Source organism: Cariama cristata, unplaced genomic scaffold, assembly GCF_000690535.1.
Source record: "Cariama cristata isolate BGI_N322 unplaced genomic scaffold, ASM69053v1 scaffold19337, whole genome shotgun sequence".
In the NCBI taxonomy this organism is placed as follows: Eukaryota; Metazoa; Chordata; class Aves; order Cariamiformes; family Cariamidae; genus Cariama; species Cariama cristata.
Window position 1 is genome coordinate 50,974 of NW_009626354.1, and position 13,071 is coordinate 64,044.

Below are 13,071 nucleotides of genomic sequence, written 5' to 3' on the forward strand. Positions count from 1 at the left end.
CAGCAGGATTAAGCTGACTTCTGGCAAGACCTGTGACACTCACGATTATTTCTCTTGATAAATGCTTCATTGTATCCTTAAAATAATTATTCCGTAGGTTTTTGACCTTTTCTTCTTGGGCAAATACTGATCTTTCCCCTTGGTTTCTTTCGTGCCACGGCCCGTTCTGCTGGGTCTGGCCCACCTGCGGGGTGCAGGATGATGCCTGGCCTCCCTTCCCACCAAGGGCCTGGGGACGATCCTGTCCATACCCTGCAGTACCGGGTGGGAGCAAGAGCCTGTAGTCGTGGAAGCTGTCAGTGGCTTTAAAAGCATGATTTACTATGCTGACACTTCGTTTGCTTCCTATTTGCCCTTGCAAATGTTTTCTGTCGGTGAGATTATGCTCCTGGAAAACTTGTGCTGGGCCTAAAGACAATTTGCCAAACTGTTGAGTATTGTCATCTTGGTGCGGGAAGATACTTGACATGTAAGGTGTGGAACACAATCCCAAGGTAGGAACGGATGGAGAGTTTAGAAAAAAGCTGATCTGTGTATGTTTTTATAAAGCCTCCCACTTCTCTAATATCCGAGCACCTCGCAGACTTCAGTTTATTTATTTTCAGGGCATTCAGTGAGATAAAAATGCTCCCATTCTGTCAATGGTGAGCTGAACGTAAAGACAGGCTGATGAAGCTCCACAGACTGGGGTTTGGTTCTGTGTGACAGGGTTACATGGTCATGTTGCTGGTAGCTTACTGCAGAATAAGCTAGTAACTGGAATCATAGAACCATTTATGTTGGAAAAGACCTTTAAGATCATCAAGTCCAACCGTTAACCTAGCACTGCCAAGCCCACCACTAAACCATGTCCCTAAGCACCATGTCTACACATCTTTTAAATGCCTCCAGGGATGGTGACTCCACCAGTTCCCTGGGCAGACTGTTCAAGTGCTTGACAACCCTTCTGGTGAAGAAATTTTTCCTAATATCTCATCTAAGCCTCCCCTGGCACAACTTGAAGCCATTTCCTCTCCTCCTAACACTGGTTACTTGGGAGAAGAGACTGATCCCCACTTGGCTACAACCTCCTTTCAGGGAGTTGTAGAGAGCAACCAGGTCTCCCCGCAGCCTCCTTACTAGACCATGAGTTACCACCCCAGCAGTAGGAAGGTGAGAAGTCATCTACCTGTGAGCCAGGTTCTGTTCTTCCTATGAGGAAAGGCTGCTAGGGGTTGAACAGGTAACCAGAAAAGTGTGATTTCATCTCCCTGATACAGGGATATGTCTTTTTCTTAGCCAGCCGCCTTGGTCTGAGAACTGACTCAGAACAGGGTGTCCTCTTCATTGCTACTGCTATTAGCATCTCTTCTTCACACACCTTCTTCACCTCCCTCATCACAGCTTCTGGAGGCTGGGATATATTTCTGGTCCCAATGGCAGATGTACCAAGTTTCACCTTTTTTTTTTTTTTTTTTTTTTCCCTTGGGACACCTGTTTATCCAGACCCTGGTTATATAGGGCATGTGATGAAGAGCTAGGAGATGAGTTCTTAGCTGTGGACACAGAAAGCTTTACAGACATCTGTCTAGAATAGTCAAGGCTCTTTTTGTTTGTGGAAGAAAGGCAGGAAACCTGCAAAGCCCCCTTCTTCCTTTCTTTCTAGCAGAATCGTCTTTTCTTCCCTCAGGTAAGCCACATCCCTTTATGTTTTAGCAAGCTCTGTGTTTTAAAAGCTGTTTTCAGTAGGCATGTGCTTTACACCATTCCAAAAGGAAAAGTGGAAAATATATCATCATGGAGACATGCTAATTTTTGAAATGTTAGTCAAGCATCAGTAATAGAAGAGGATAAATAATACCTTTATGGGCATTTTCTTTTGTCTTTGCCATACGTGATGTAAAGTGGAGTTCAGAGAATTTGTTTTAAAGAATTCTTCCCGTCTTTTGAGGCAGTGAGGGAGTGTAAAGCTTTCTTCAACAAAGTAACATCTCAAAGGGAACTCTGGTTGATGTTTATGTGTTTATAAACACTAAGGCTGCATTTATCATAAACCTTATTAAATCACAGTAGCCTATTTGTTGTTATCCAAATATGGATATGACCAGAAGATGTCAGTCAAAAAATTTTTTAAAAATTCCTACCTAAAACTAACCCCTCAATTTTATGACCTAGAATTAGAGCATAGTCAGCAAGACATAATTTACCACTGTGATATAATTGCTGTGAAATATAGTGAAATTTTTTAATCAGTGGGCTAGCAAGATACAGATAAGTTGTGTTCTGACTGGCAGTGTTAGAGTCCCACTGCTCCATGATGAGCTGCTCCATAAATACGCTTTAAAAAATGTAAATGCTCATCTGATAAGAAATCCTGAATATGGAAAGTCTTACTTAAAAGCAAGGCAACACACCAGAGGACAGAAGAAAATGATGTGTAAGAAAAGCAGCAGTATTCTTGTTCTGATGGGATGCTTCCAACTAGGGAAACAAAGCAGCATAGATGATGTCTCCGACTTTGGAGCAGGATCTGTTGTTGTGCCCAGGTGGTCATAGGCTAAGGGCCAAATGTGACGGGAGCCAATGTGAAACGTATATCCACACCTAGGTATCTGAGACAGGTGTTCTTCTAGATGTTGTGGGAGGCCAGCATGCTAATCCACACATGGAGATCTTGGTATCCAGGTCTTGCAAGAGTTCCTTGTCACCTTGTTAGAGGAATACTGTGAATATTTTATTGTATGCTACCTACTGAAAGTGGTAAGGACTGCACTGATTTGCCACACAAGTGAAATAATGCTGGTTGTATGGGAAGAGGGTTTTACTGTGCACACGAAGAAGAAAATGAATGCTATTTGACTGTCTCCAAATTCCATGCTAGTAGAGAGTCAATCTCCATATTTTAATTAGATAACCAGTACATGGAAATAGCACTGAAGACATTCTCCTCCTCTCTTGGCAGGCAACCTTGGTTTTATGGCTGGGGCTTTAATCTTCCACGAGGCCAAGCACTGTTAGAGAAATGGAACCTTATTCCAGATGGAATAGATATTCTTATAACACATGGACCACCTCTCGGTAAGAAAATACTAGTGCTCTTAGCTGTGTATTTCAGATGATTTTACAGTAACTGATGGCTCTCCTTAGACAAAGAGTGCAATCCTGACTTACAAAAGTCAAAAGTAACATCCATACTGATTTCAGCAGCACTAGAACTTCAGCTCAGGTTTATGTTTCATGATTGCCTATACTCAGTGGTAGGGAATTAAATAATGGCTTAAAAAATAAAGCTTTAACACATAAAGCCTTAATGAGCTTTATCGATAAGCAAGGTGTGGTTTTCCTATGCATCTGCCCACTCTGCCACCAGTGAAATTAGTAGATTTAAAGCATGGAGCCTGCTTAAAGAGGAATGCAGGATTGAGATCTTTTTTTTTTAGAACCATCTTTCTCCTTCACTTGCAGTAGCATTCCCCCACTAACAAGTACTCAGTGTTTGTATTTTTCCTTATCATGCTGACTTGGTGCATCTTCTGCCTCACAAACCCAAATGCTGCCATTGTTTGCCTGTTCTTTGGACAGCTTGGGTGAATTGCCTATCCGTAATACAATCTAGCAACACTTAACAGACCAACAAGAAATAGTTTTGCATTTGTGTTTTACAAGTATTAATATAGGTGATACAAAAGCCGGGAGAGGTTTCTTGTATTCATAGATAATAGTGAAATTTTCTGTGTTACGGAAATAATATAATCACAGAAATGTGTCCAGATTCAGTAAAGGCTTAAGGCATTTAACATGTTTTTCAATGTATTTAACATATAGTGAGCTATATTTAATGCAACTACGTCTTTAACTGTCACTAATGTAATAAATGGACACAAACGTGAAGCATGGACTGAAGTGTTCTACTGAGTCTTACTGTGGAGGAGTGCTTTGCGTGAAATGAAGGCAGTTGATTTCTTTAAACCTTTAGATTCCCCAATTTCCTGAAGCTAAAAAACCCTCTTGTCTTCTACCCTTTCTTCTCCTCTTTCAGAGCTTGGAGGAGAAAGTATCTAAAGGGTTTGTGTTTTGTTGTTTTCTTTAGAAAGACATGTTTGCATTCCACTGCTCACTAATCCTGGGGAAAGGGCTTCTTTGTGACCGCAGTTTCTCACAGTAAGGGCATGTGTTTTGATACTTCACCTAAGTGGAGTCTCATGCCATGCCATAGACTGATTTTAATATGGACCTGTATTGTAAAAGTGGATAGCAGAAATTAATAGTTTAGACCTTGAGACAGCAGCTCCAAATGGTTAGTACTGAGGGTAGTCCCTGTTAGGATCCAAGGCATGGGTCTTTGATACAGTTTTATTTATAAGTCATAGTTAAAACTTTTTCAGAAGCTTTTTCAGCACTTTTAAAGCCATTTTTAAATCCGGCTGATGAGCTGTAAGGAACCACCCTTCAGCTGATCCAAAGAATGTGCCTGTATCTAGCACTTGAAATCCAGTGTTGGAAAGGTGGAGAGAGGGGTTTGCACCACCCAGCTTCAGCCATCTTGCTAATTTAGCCACCAGGCCTCTCCAGGTGGCCTCTGGGATCAGCAGAGGGAGGAGAACCTCTGGAGAGTACTGCACAGCTGGCACTCAACAGACATGCTTTAATAATAAATTTAATAGTAAATTTAATAATTGAAAAATAACTTCGTAAGTGTAGTAATTCTGAGGAAGAGCCACCCATCTGCACTGACTGCAATGGGATAATATGAATTCCCCCCATCTCCATGTCTCAGTATTTGTCTTTTTTTTTTTTTTTAATTCTTAAGCTTCAACCAACATCCAAGGATTTTCTTTTTTAAAAGTCTCCGTTTCTTTGTCTTTTTCTTATTGATGCATTAATAGATGGCTCAGGCACAGAACCCTCTGCCTGAGGGCATCAGCTGTTGGTCTCCCTGACACCCACAGCAACAAAGAAATGACACTTCAAAAGAAATTAGCACTCTGCCTAACTTATGGAACCTCCTTATTCAGTAGCTCTGTCCTCAAGACATTTTGGGAGACAGGATTCTCCTTGACCCTCCCAGCCAATTATTTTAACCAGAAAGCTGATTACTGTTGTTCTGATCTTGGACAGCGTCACTAGAGCTGTTCTGAATGATCATAAATAGCAGTCAGTGCTCTTGAAACTCCTCTTTTTTCTCCAGCATAGCTGCCTAAATTCTGTCCATCGTCCATTTTCTGTACTGCTTTCTCATTCCCTCACTTCAAAAGAGTGCACATCTGCCTAAACTAATTAATACATTATTAGATAGATTTAAAATTGCCCGCATGATTTAGGTGCGGAAGCACCATTAAGAGTTAATGGACTTTGTGTTTTTAAGTCAGTTAGGCACATAACAAAAATCTGAGTTAATTTTTGTTTTCTGTTTTAGAATAGTGCTTTGGGATGCAACCAGGGCAGGGATACACAGGAAGTTCACACAGGATGAGGAAACAAAGGTTAAACCAGCTGTTATTGACCATTTTATTAGTAACGTGTTCATTATTAGTAAAGATACGCCATATATTTCATAGCTTATGAAATACAGTATTCATGATTATGGGATCAGTGCTAATGGATGATTCTGTATCAGCATATTTTTGTTACTTTAATGTATAGTATAACTTTCTAGGTCTTTTCCCTGATTCCTAAAGATCTGCATTTATGATTCTTTTATTTCTTTTCCAAAATTTCATTTTTCTTTTCTTTGTTTTTAATTTAATTTCACCTTTAAGTCTTCATTTATAGCTGTCTGCTTGATTGTCTATGACAAAGATTTATACTTCCCTGACAGCTGCAGAAACCTGATTCAAGTAACTGAACATTAAAAAAATCCTAAGATGAACTCTAATTGTTAGCTAGGTGTAATCAATTATTCTTAGTTTGTGTAGTCAGGTGTACATAATAAGCTGCAAACATATGGGAAGGCTTCAGAAGGGTGATAATGCATGTAAACAAAAACATGTTCAACATAAATAATGCTTAATTTAATGGAGAAGTTAATTTTATGGATTTTTGTTTGTGAAGTTTTTGAAGTGGAAATACTTTTGGCTTTGTGCTCACCACAGACATTTTGACAATTAACTGTTTCAAATCATTGAAGTAACAAAACCTATCGTTATAGCATGTTTGCTCTGAAAAAAGTGTGACTGGATTCCAGAGGAGCTGCTGGCCTCACTTTGACATCTTAAATATGTATTATTTCCTACAGTCAATTTTGACCTGCATTGGATACCAAGAGTGACTGGTAAAATCAGTTACTAGAACTGAGCATTGCTGTGCTCTGTCTGTAATTCAGCAGGGCTTTCTCTTTGTACATCCCCCTGACAGGAGGCAAGCAGCATCTTCAGAGACGTCTGAATGAATTAGGAGTTTATGGCCATTATCAGAAATTTCTCTTTTAGACACTTAGGTTGCCACATTCCCAACTCATTTCTGAAAATTGGACTTAGCTCTCCAAGTAACTATGATACAAGGGCAAATTGTTACCGTTTTCATAAAACCCCACGCTGTACTGAGCCTGGTTTTCAAATGCTGGCATCTAAAAGAGGTATTTCTCAATGTGTGAACCTACCCTGAAGCTCTAGCGAATCTGAGAGCTTTTCCAAGAGCTTGAATACCACAGTTCTGGTCTTTTGAGCCAGTTGGTTAGCTGCTATTTAGCCATGCTTGAGCGGACATCAAAAGTATGAAAACCAGGTCCAGACTCTGTACCTCTCCGGCTGACTACTGTTTTCTCAAAGGCATAATATATTCATGTTATTGCTGCAATCTAAGAGATACAAAGCTATGTCAGGCACACAGGCAAAGTAGCAGAACCACTAAAGAAAAACAGAATTATTTTATCTTTTAGGCTTCCAAAGTTAAGCCTGATGAAAATGGCAGAACAGTAGAAAGAAAACAAGATGGGTTATTACAAACCCTCTAATACAAAAACATCCTTCTTACACGACTACTTTAAAGGAAACATGAGACTTCACTTGGCAGTAAGCATCCCCCTGCAGTATGTTTTTAGACATATAAGCAAGTTGGTGTACATTTTTGTCTGCATTCATTAAAAATGCATTTTTATACAAACTTCGTGCAGGTAAATATAGGGCTTAAAATCATCTACTGCCGAAGGGCTGAGCTTCTCTTCCTACCTGAGGTGCATAGATTTAGGTTAGTGGGGCTTGCTGTGTCATGAAGTGCTTAAACCAGTTTTACTTGAGGATGTTGTTTTTAGGGATTCTGTGGGTTCCTCATCTGAGTTCCACTACTATAAGATTCAATGTTACAACAATACAGTTTTACTATTAGCAACACAGATTCCATTACATGAGTTAAAGTGTCCAATTAAAAAAACTAGATCCCAGGGCTAGATTTAAATAGCTACGTGTTGATTTAGATTCTTCAGAGACTCCGTTTGGACATACTGCTCTTTACATCTCACTCTCTTAAAGGAAGAAGATAAAGCATTGAGTTTTCCCATTAACAGCAGTGAAAAAATGCTTTAATTGCAGTGATTTTTTTTCCTTGAAAAACAACTGGCAGGAGTTGTCATAGTCCTTTTTCTTCGGATGAGCTTTTATGGTTTTCCTCCAGTATTTTTCCTTCCTTCCTCTTCTGCTTACCAATGAAACACTGTTTTTTCCATGTCAGTTCTTCTATGGCTGCTTATGAAAAGCCATGAGACACAAAATCTCAGAAATACTGTATAGCAGTACAGCTTTGTAGATAACCTGTCTTCTTTTAAAGCCTTCCTTTCTTTTCCAAAGGTTTTCTAGACTGGGTTCCTAAGAAAATGCAACGGGTAGGATGTGTTGAGCTGCTGAACACAGTCCAGAGACGAATACAGCCAAGGCTTCATGTTTTTGGACATATTCATGAAGGTCAGAACACGTTTCTTTCTATATATATTTAGAAACCACAAACACAGAAGTTGTCTGGTTTAGCTAGCATTTTCAAACTTGAATGTCTGAACCGAAGCATTTCTGGAATTCAGATACTTACTTAGCTGCATATATAGAGATGAAATTGGCTGATACCCAGATTTCAATATTTGTACTTCAGCTTCTCTCTCAGTTTCTACATCTATAAAACAGGATGATGCCTCCTTTACAGAGAGGATTACTGTGAATTTTAAAATAAGAACACCAGTCCAGTAGTTACAGAAAGTGACTAAATATTAGGATTGATGGATTGTATTTTCCTTGCTGAATCTCCGTGACTTAAGATAATTCATGTAAGCTCTCTGTGTCTCAGTTTCTGTGTTTGTAAAATGGGTAAGAATGCTTTGAGGGGTGCTTCTAAGGCTTAATCTTCAAGACTGTACAATAAAGGTAGTCTCTCCTCCTCAGTGTGTATATGAAGTTGAAATCAAGAGAAATGGCACCACTGACTTGTGTAGAAGTTCACGATATTTATTCATGTATTTATTTGCTTTGGCAGGGAAACCATTTTGTACTCAGACAAAACAAAGCAGTTCTCTTGACTATATGATTTTTAACTGGAAGAAAATTAGTTCCCTTCACATAAGTCAGTAAACGGTGACAAATATGCTCCATTGAAGTTAGTGACAGCAGGAGTTCATCTCCAGGCAAAGGGACAGGCAGATGCTTTCTGCTATAAAGAAGTCTGTCCTATTCACATGTCATGGCAGCAAGACTTCAAGCAGTGCCCCCACCAAAAGAAACCACTGGGCTGTGCGGAAGTGTACCCCTTGGCATGTAAGCATGTATTATCAGCTGCTTAGTTCTTGGCAATGTTAACTTACTGGCAGGAAAAGGTGCTCCGCAACTGCCAGTTTTCTGCTTCTGGGACTGCTCCAGCCTTTGATGTAGGATCTCTGTGGGTCTCACCAGTGTAGAAGTGAACAAATGGGAAAACTGGAGTAGCTGGCATTCAGATACTTCTGGTTTTGTGAAGAGCCAGTACCCTTCCCAAGAAATCCCACTCTGACTTGCTGCTGGGGGCTTTCACCATGCTAAGTTAGAAGTGACATTGATGAGAGATGTGCTGTTGTAAAACTGATGGAAAAGACATTCGGATCATTATTTTACAGCTCAGGGGTTAAGTCCATTCTCCTCATCTGTCTCACCTGTTCATGCCTAGTTAATGTCCAAAGTGCTCTTAAGTCAGAGACTAAACAAACAATGCATAGGCAGTATTGTTTCCTAACCCTTTGTTGTTAGAGCAGTCTTTGAGATTCCATACAAGAGAGCTGGTGAATACAGTTCAAACTCATTGTCTTTTCAGAAATCGTAAGCTAAGTGGGTTGCAGGGGATATAAGCAAACAGTTAGCAAGCCATGAAGCTTCAGGCAGGTAAACAAAATCACATCTGATAAGACCAAGCCCAACTTTTGCTCCCAAGGGAAAAGAATGGCACCTCCACAGAATGCTAAATCTTGTGAATACAGTTGGCACAGTAGGTATCAGAACACAGAAACAAGGTACTCTTCTTGTTAACTATCATAATTTAGAGAAAACAAATGGCGAACTGCGTAGCCTGTTTTGCAGTGGGATGCTAAATCTCTGCAGAGGAGAATTCCCATTGCAGACAGCCTGTGCAAACGAAGCTGCTCTTTGTAAAGAGAATGCATGATTTGAACAGATGAGTTCTTCCCCTGACTGAGCATAGCTACATCTGCAGCAGTCATTTGCTGAACATCCGGGAGGAAGAGTTGCTTAGAAAAGATATTTCTTCCCTATTCCCCCTCTGCATTGTTGTCTCTGCCAAAAAATACCTCTACACATGGGCTTGCTGCTGATCAACCCATGGAAGTGACAAGCAGCATGGCAGGGACCCTGGCTAAAACCCTGCTTTGCCCTTTACAGCCAGTATTTGGCTGAGGTCAAGGCCAAGGAAACTCTGTTGGCAGTAGGGTAGGAGTGAAAACTGTAGCATTAGGAATCTTCCGGCAAAAAGAGCGTATTAGCAAGCTGATTCTGTTCTCTCCAAACGTGTAGCCGAGGAGACAGAAAATCCCAGCAGCAATGCTGACTGTCCTCCATGCAGTTTGTGTTTTACACAGAACAATTGTTCTGTAGCAAACAGCAAATGATTTAAAGAAATGTCTGTGACAGGAACCTGACAGAGTTTTCTTCCCTCCCTAGTCCCTAATTATAGTGTGGTTTTTCCACAGGGAGTCCAGGAGGCCCTGCATTATTCAGGGTATTTTAAGGAACAAAAAAGAAAGGAATTTGGCTACTGTTTCTTTGTTTGTAAATTATGCAACTATCAATGCTTCTATAAGACATGAAATTGCGCACAGAAAAACTGTAGGATCCTAGGTGCCTAGGATTTAAATAGCTGGAACTCAGTGTACATAGCAATGAATGTTTTACTGTTAACTTCATTAATAGTGAGACTGAATCTTAGTACAAATGCTTTCTACCAGGTGGTTTCCCCAAAAACATGTATTTCTGATTGTGAATGCATTTCTTTGTATCAATTATAATATTTCAATGCAAGTTTCCAACATTAAGCTTTTAGTTTTAGTGTAATCAAGCTTATGTTTTTCCTAGTCAACCATGAAAAGATAGTTGACAATGGAGAGTGTGTCTACTTTTTCGTAACACCAGGGCAGGTAAAGGGCTGCTGCTTCAACTTTCTGAAGCAGCATTTCACTGTATTTCTACAGGCATTAGAGCTGGAAGTTTGATTTCCTGCACGTTTCGCTCTGGAATTGTTTGCCTTGGGTGTCTAGTCAGACATGAGATGTAGTTAAAGCTTTTTTGCCAGTGATGAGACATACAGAAGACTGTTTTCTCCCGTGGAAACATTATGATGTCTTAGGGTGTGAATTCACCTTGTCTGTCAGAGAATGCGTTAATAAAGCCATTTTTTCTCTGCCTGGGCAGGCATTTTAATGTCTTTCCATCAAATTTGGTGGAAATTGGTCAGCAAGTTCAAACACATAGGAAGAAGAGGTTCCTACTAGACAAATCCCGCTCAGGTGCACATGCAGACATGCTCCTCTTAGTCAAGCAATGCTTTTTCTTCATTGGTTGCTTAAAAGATGTACAACACAGGACAGAAAAAAAAGTGGAAAGATGAAACTGGCCCCAGGTTTGCTGCAGTGATGACTACAAACCTAAATGATCAGAAGTACAATGTTTTCAATGCTGCAATTGCCTAAGCTCTATCTTCTCATCCTTTCCAAAAGTGAGAAGGTTTTAAGAAAAAACTTTGCAGAGGAAAGTGTCTGCCTTTCTTAGGAGGTTTGGAGAGCCAGCTGCCAGAGATTATAGCCACTAGCTTGTGAGGGTCCATTTTGCTTTTCTTTCTTACACAATTTAAAAGATAGCAAAAAGTTCTGCTGTAGGGCAAAGATGATATTAATTCAGGAGACATTTATGTTTTACATGAAGAGAATTTTTTAATTCCTTCTGAGTAATGGGCACTTCTTATTATTGTGTGATAAAGGTGAATAAATAAAAAAAGAGAAGATAATAATGAATAATGAGAGTAACCAGAGTTTTTCTTTCTTTGTAGGTTATGGTGTCATGGCTGATGGAACTACTACCTATGTGAATGCATCTGTGTGCACTGTGAATTACCAGCCACTTAATCCACCTATAGTTATTGACTTACCTACTCCAAGGAACACATGATTATAATGAGGATTTAAAGTTGTACCCAACTCATTAGCAACTTTATATTGCTGGCTGAGAATCTCAATAGGGAACCATTCAACAAAAAAAGCAAAAACCTTCTTCTTTTTTCCCTGCTAGGTCTTCACAGACAAATTTTGAGTGACAAAAGTGGATGAGGAACAAAGACATTGTGGTGCCAGAAACAGATTAAAGACTTTAACATTTCACCATTAAAATATTTGTGAACACAGAAAAGTGAATGCATTCCATATATATATATATATACACACATATACATCTCTCTCTCTCTCTCTCAAGTAAGGACTTTTGTGTATACCGTACATTATATCGGACTTATTAAAAGAACAATGTCTTTCAAAAGAGTGTTTCTTTAAGAAAGTTTGCAGTTTAAACTTAAGTGTTTAGACTAGGATTTCCTCATTTCAGATGTTTCCCAGTGAGCTCTTGGTAAAAGAAAAATGGTGGTAAAGATGCTTTCCCTTAATTAATATGGCAAATACAAAAGATGGTGCATGAATGACCAGTCACAGGAGGAGAGCTATTACTTCAAGTCCTCCAGGTCTAAGTCTTTGCATCTATTCAAAACCAATGCAATAGAGGCCCTAATTCACTGTACTGAAATGAAGTTTTACTACATCTGGCATTACAGATGGTAAGGGAAATGGTGCATATTGCCAGCATGCTGTAAACAGCTCAACATTCAAGAAGGGAGACTGTGTTAAGTGCAGTATAAACTCAGGAATTTGTAACCTGGCCTCGCCTGTGAAAAAAAAGGATGACATTTCCCTTAAAAAAAAACAAAAAAAACAAAAAAAACCAACTGTGTTTTCATATGGTAAGACGATATGTGATTGTATGTAAAAAGCAAAAAAAACACCCACAAAAAACCCACCCAGTGTTCAGTAGTGGTATTTTAAATAAAACCCACTGGGACTATTTGTTTAAAACCTGTTAATGGGACATGCAGCCAATGATGAGATTACTGGTTTGAATTTGGCCCCGGTCAGAAGTGATTAAATGTCATTGTGATCATTTTGTCCTTGGGGAACATTATGGATGTCAAGGGGAAGGGGTCATTCCAAGGTGGAGTCTGGGCATTCACATTTGGGTAGCTATGTAGTAGCGTAAGTGCGATGAGTAACGAGTACACACCGATGGGTACAGAGCAGGGGCCGCCTCACAGAACCTGGCATTGCTTTTTGCCCGCTCATGGACACTGCTGAGAGAGACCTGGGACAAAATCGTCAGCTGAGTTGAAACCCATCTGTCGTGTTGCATGTGACGCCAGGCAAAGCTCGGGACGTGGCCAGCTGCCATGGCACTGCTCAGGCGGCTTTCCTGCAGGTTAACAGAGGTGTTGAAGCTGCTGGGATTTCAGTCCCATCCTAGGCAGAAGCTTGAGAATGAATTACAAACCCACCAAAAAAGAAAAGTGCTTCAAACGTGCCCTACAAGAAATGGGTTTCTG

General features: G+C 39.9%; 1 protein-coding gene across 1 annotated transcript in view; it reads left to right on the plus strand.

The window, feature by feature from the left end:
* Positions 1-12,464, plus strand: part of MPPED1 (metallophosphoesterase domain containing 1) — a 49,831-nt gene extending 37,367 nt beyond the window's left edge. Inside the window, exons 4-6 of the mRNA XM_009704012.1 lie at positions 2,942-3,057; positions 7,761-7,874; positions 11,482-12,464. Of these exons, the coding sequence (XP_009702314.1) occupies positions 2,942-3,057; positions 7,761-7,874; positions 11,482-11,600 (349 nt within the window). The 3' untranslated portion in view covers positions 11,601-12,464. The remainder of the gene's footprint in view (positions 1-2,941; positions 3,058-7,760; positions 7,875-11,481) is intronic.
* The last annotated feature ends 607 nt before the right edge of the window (positions 12,465-13,071 follow it).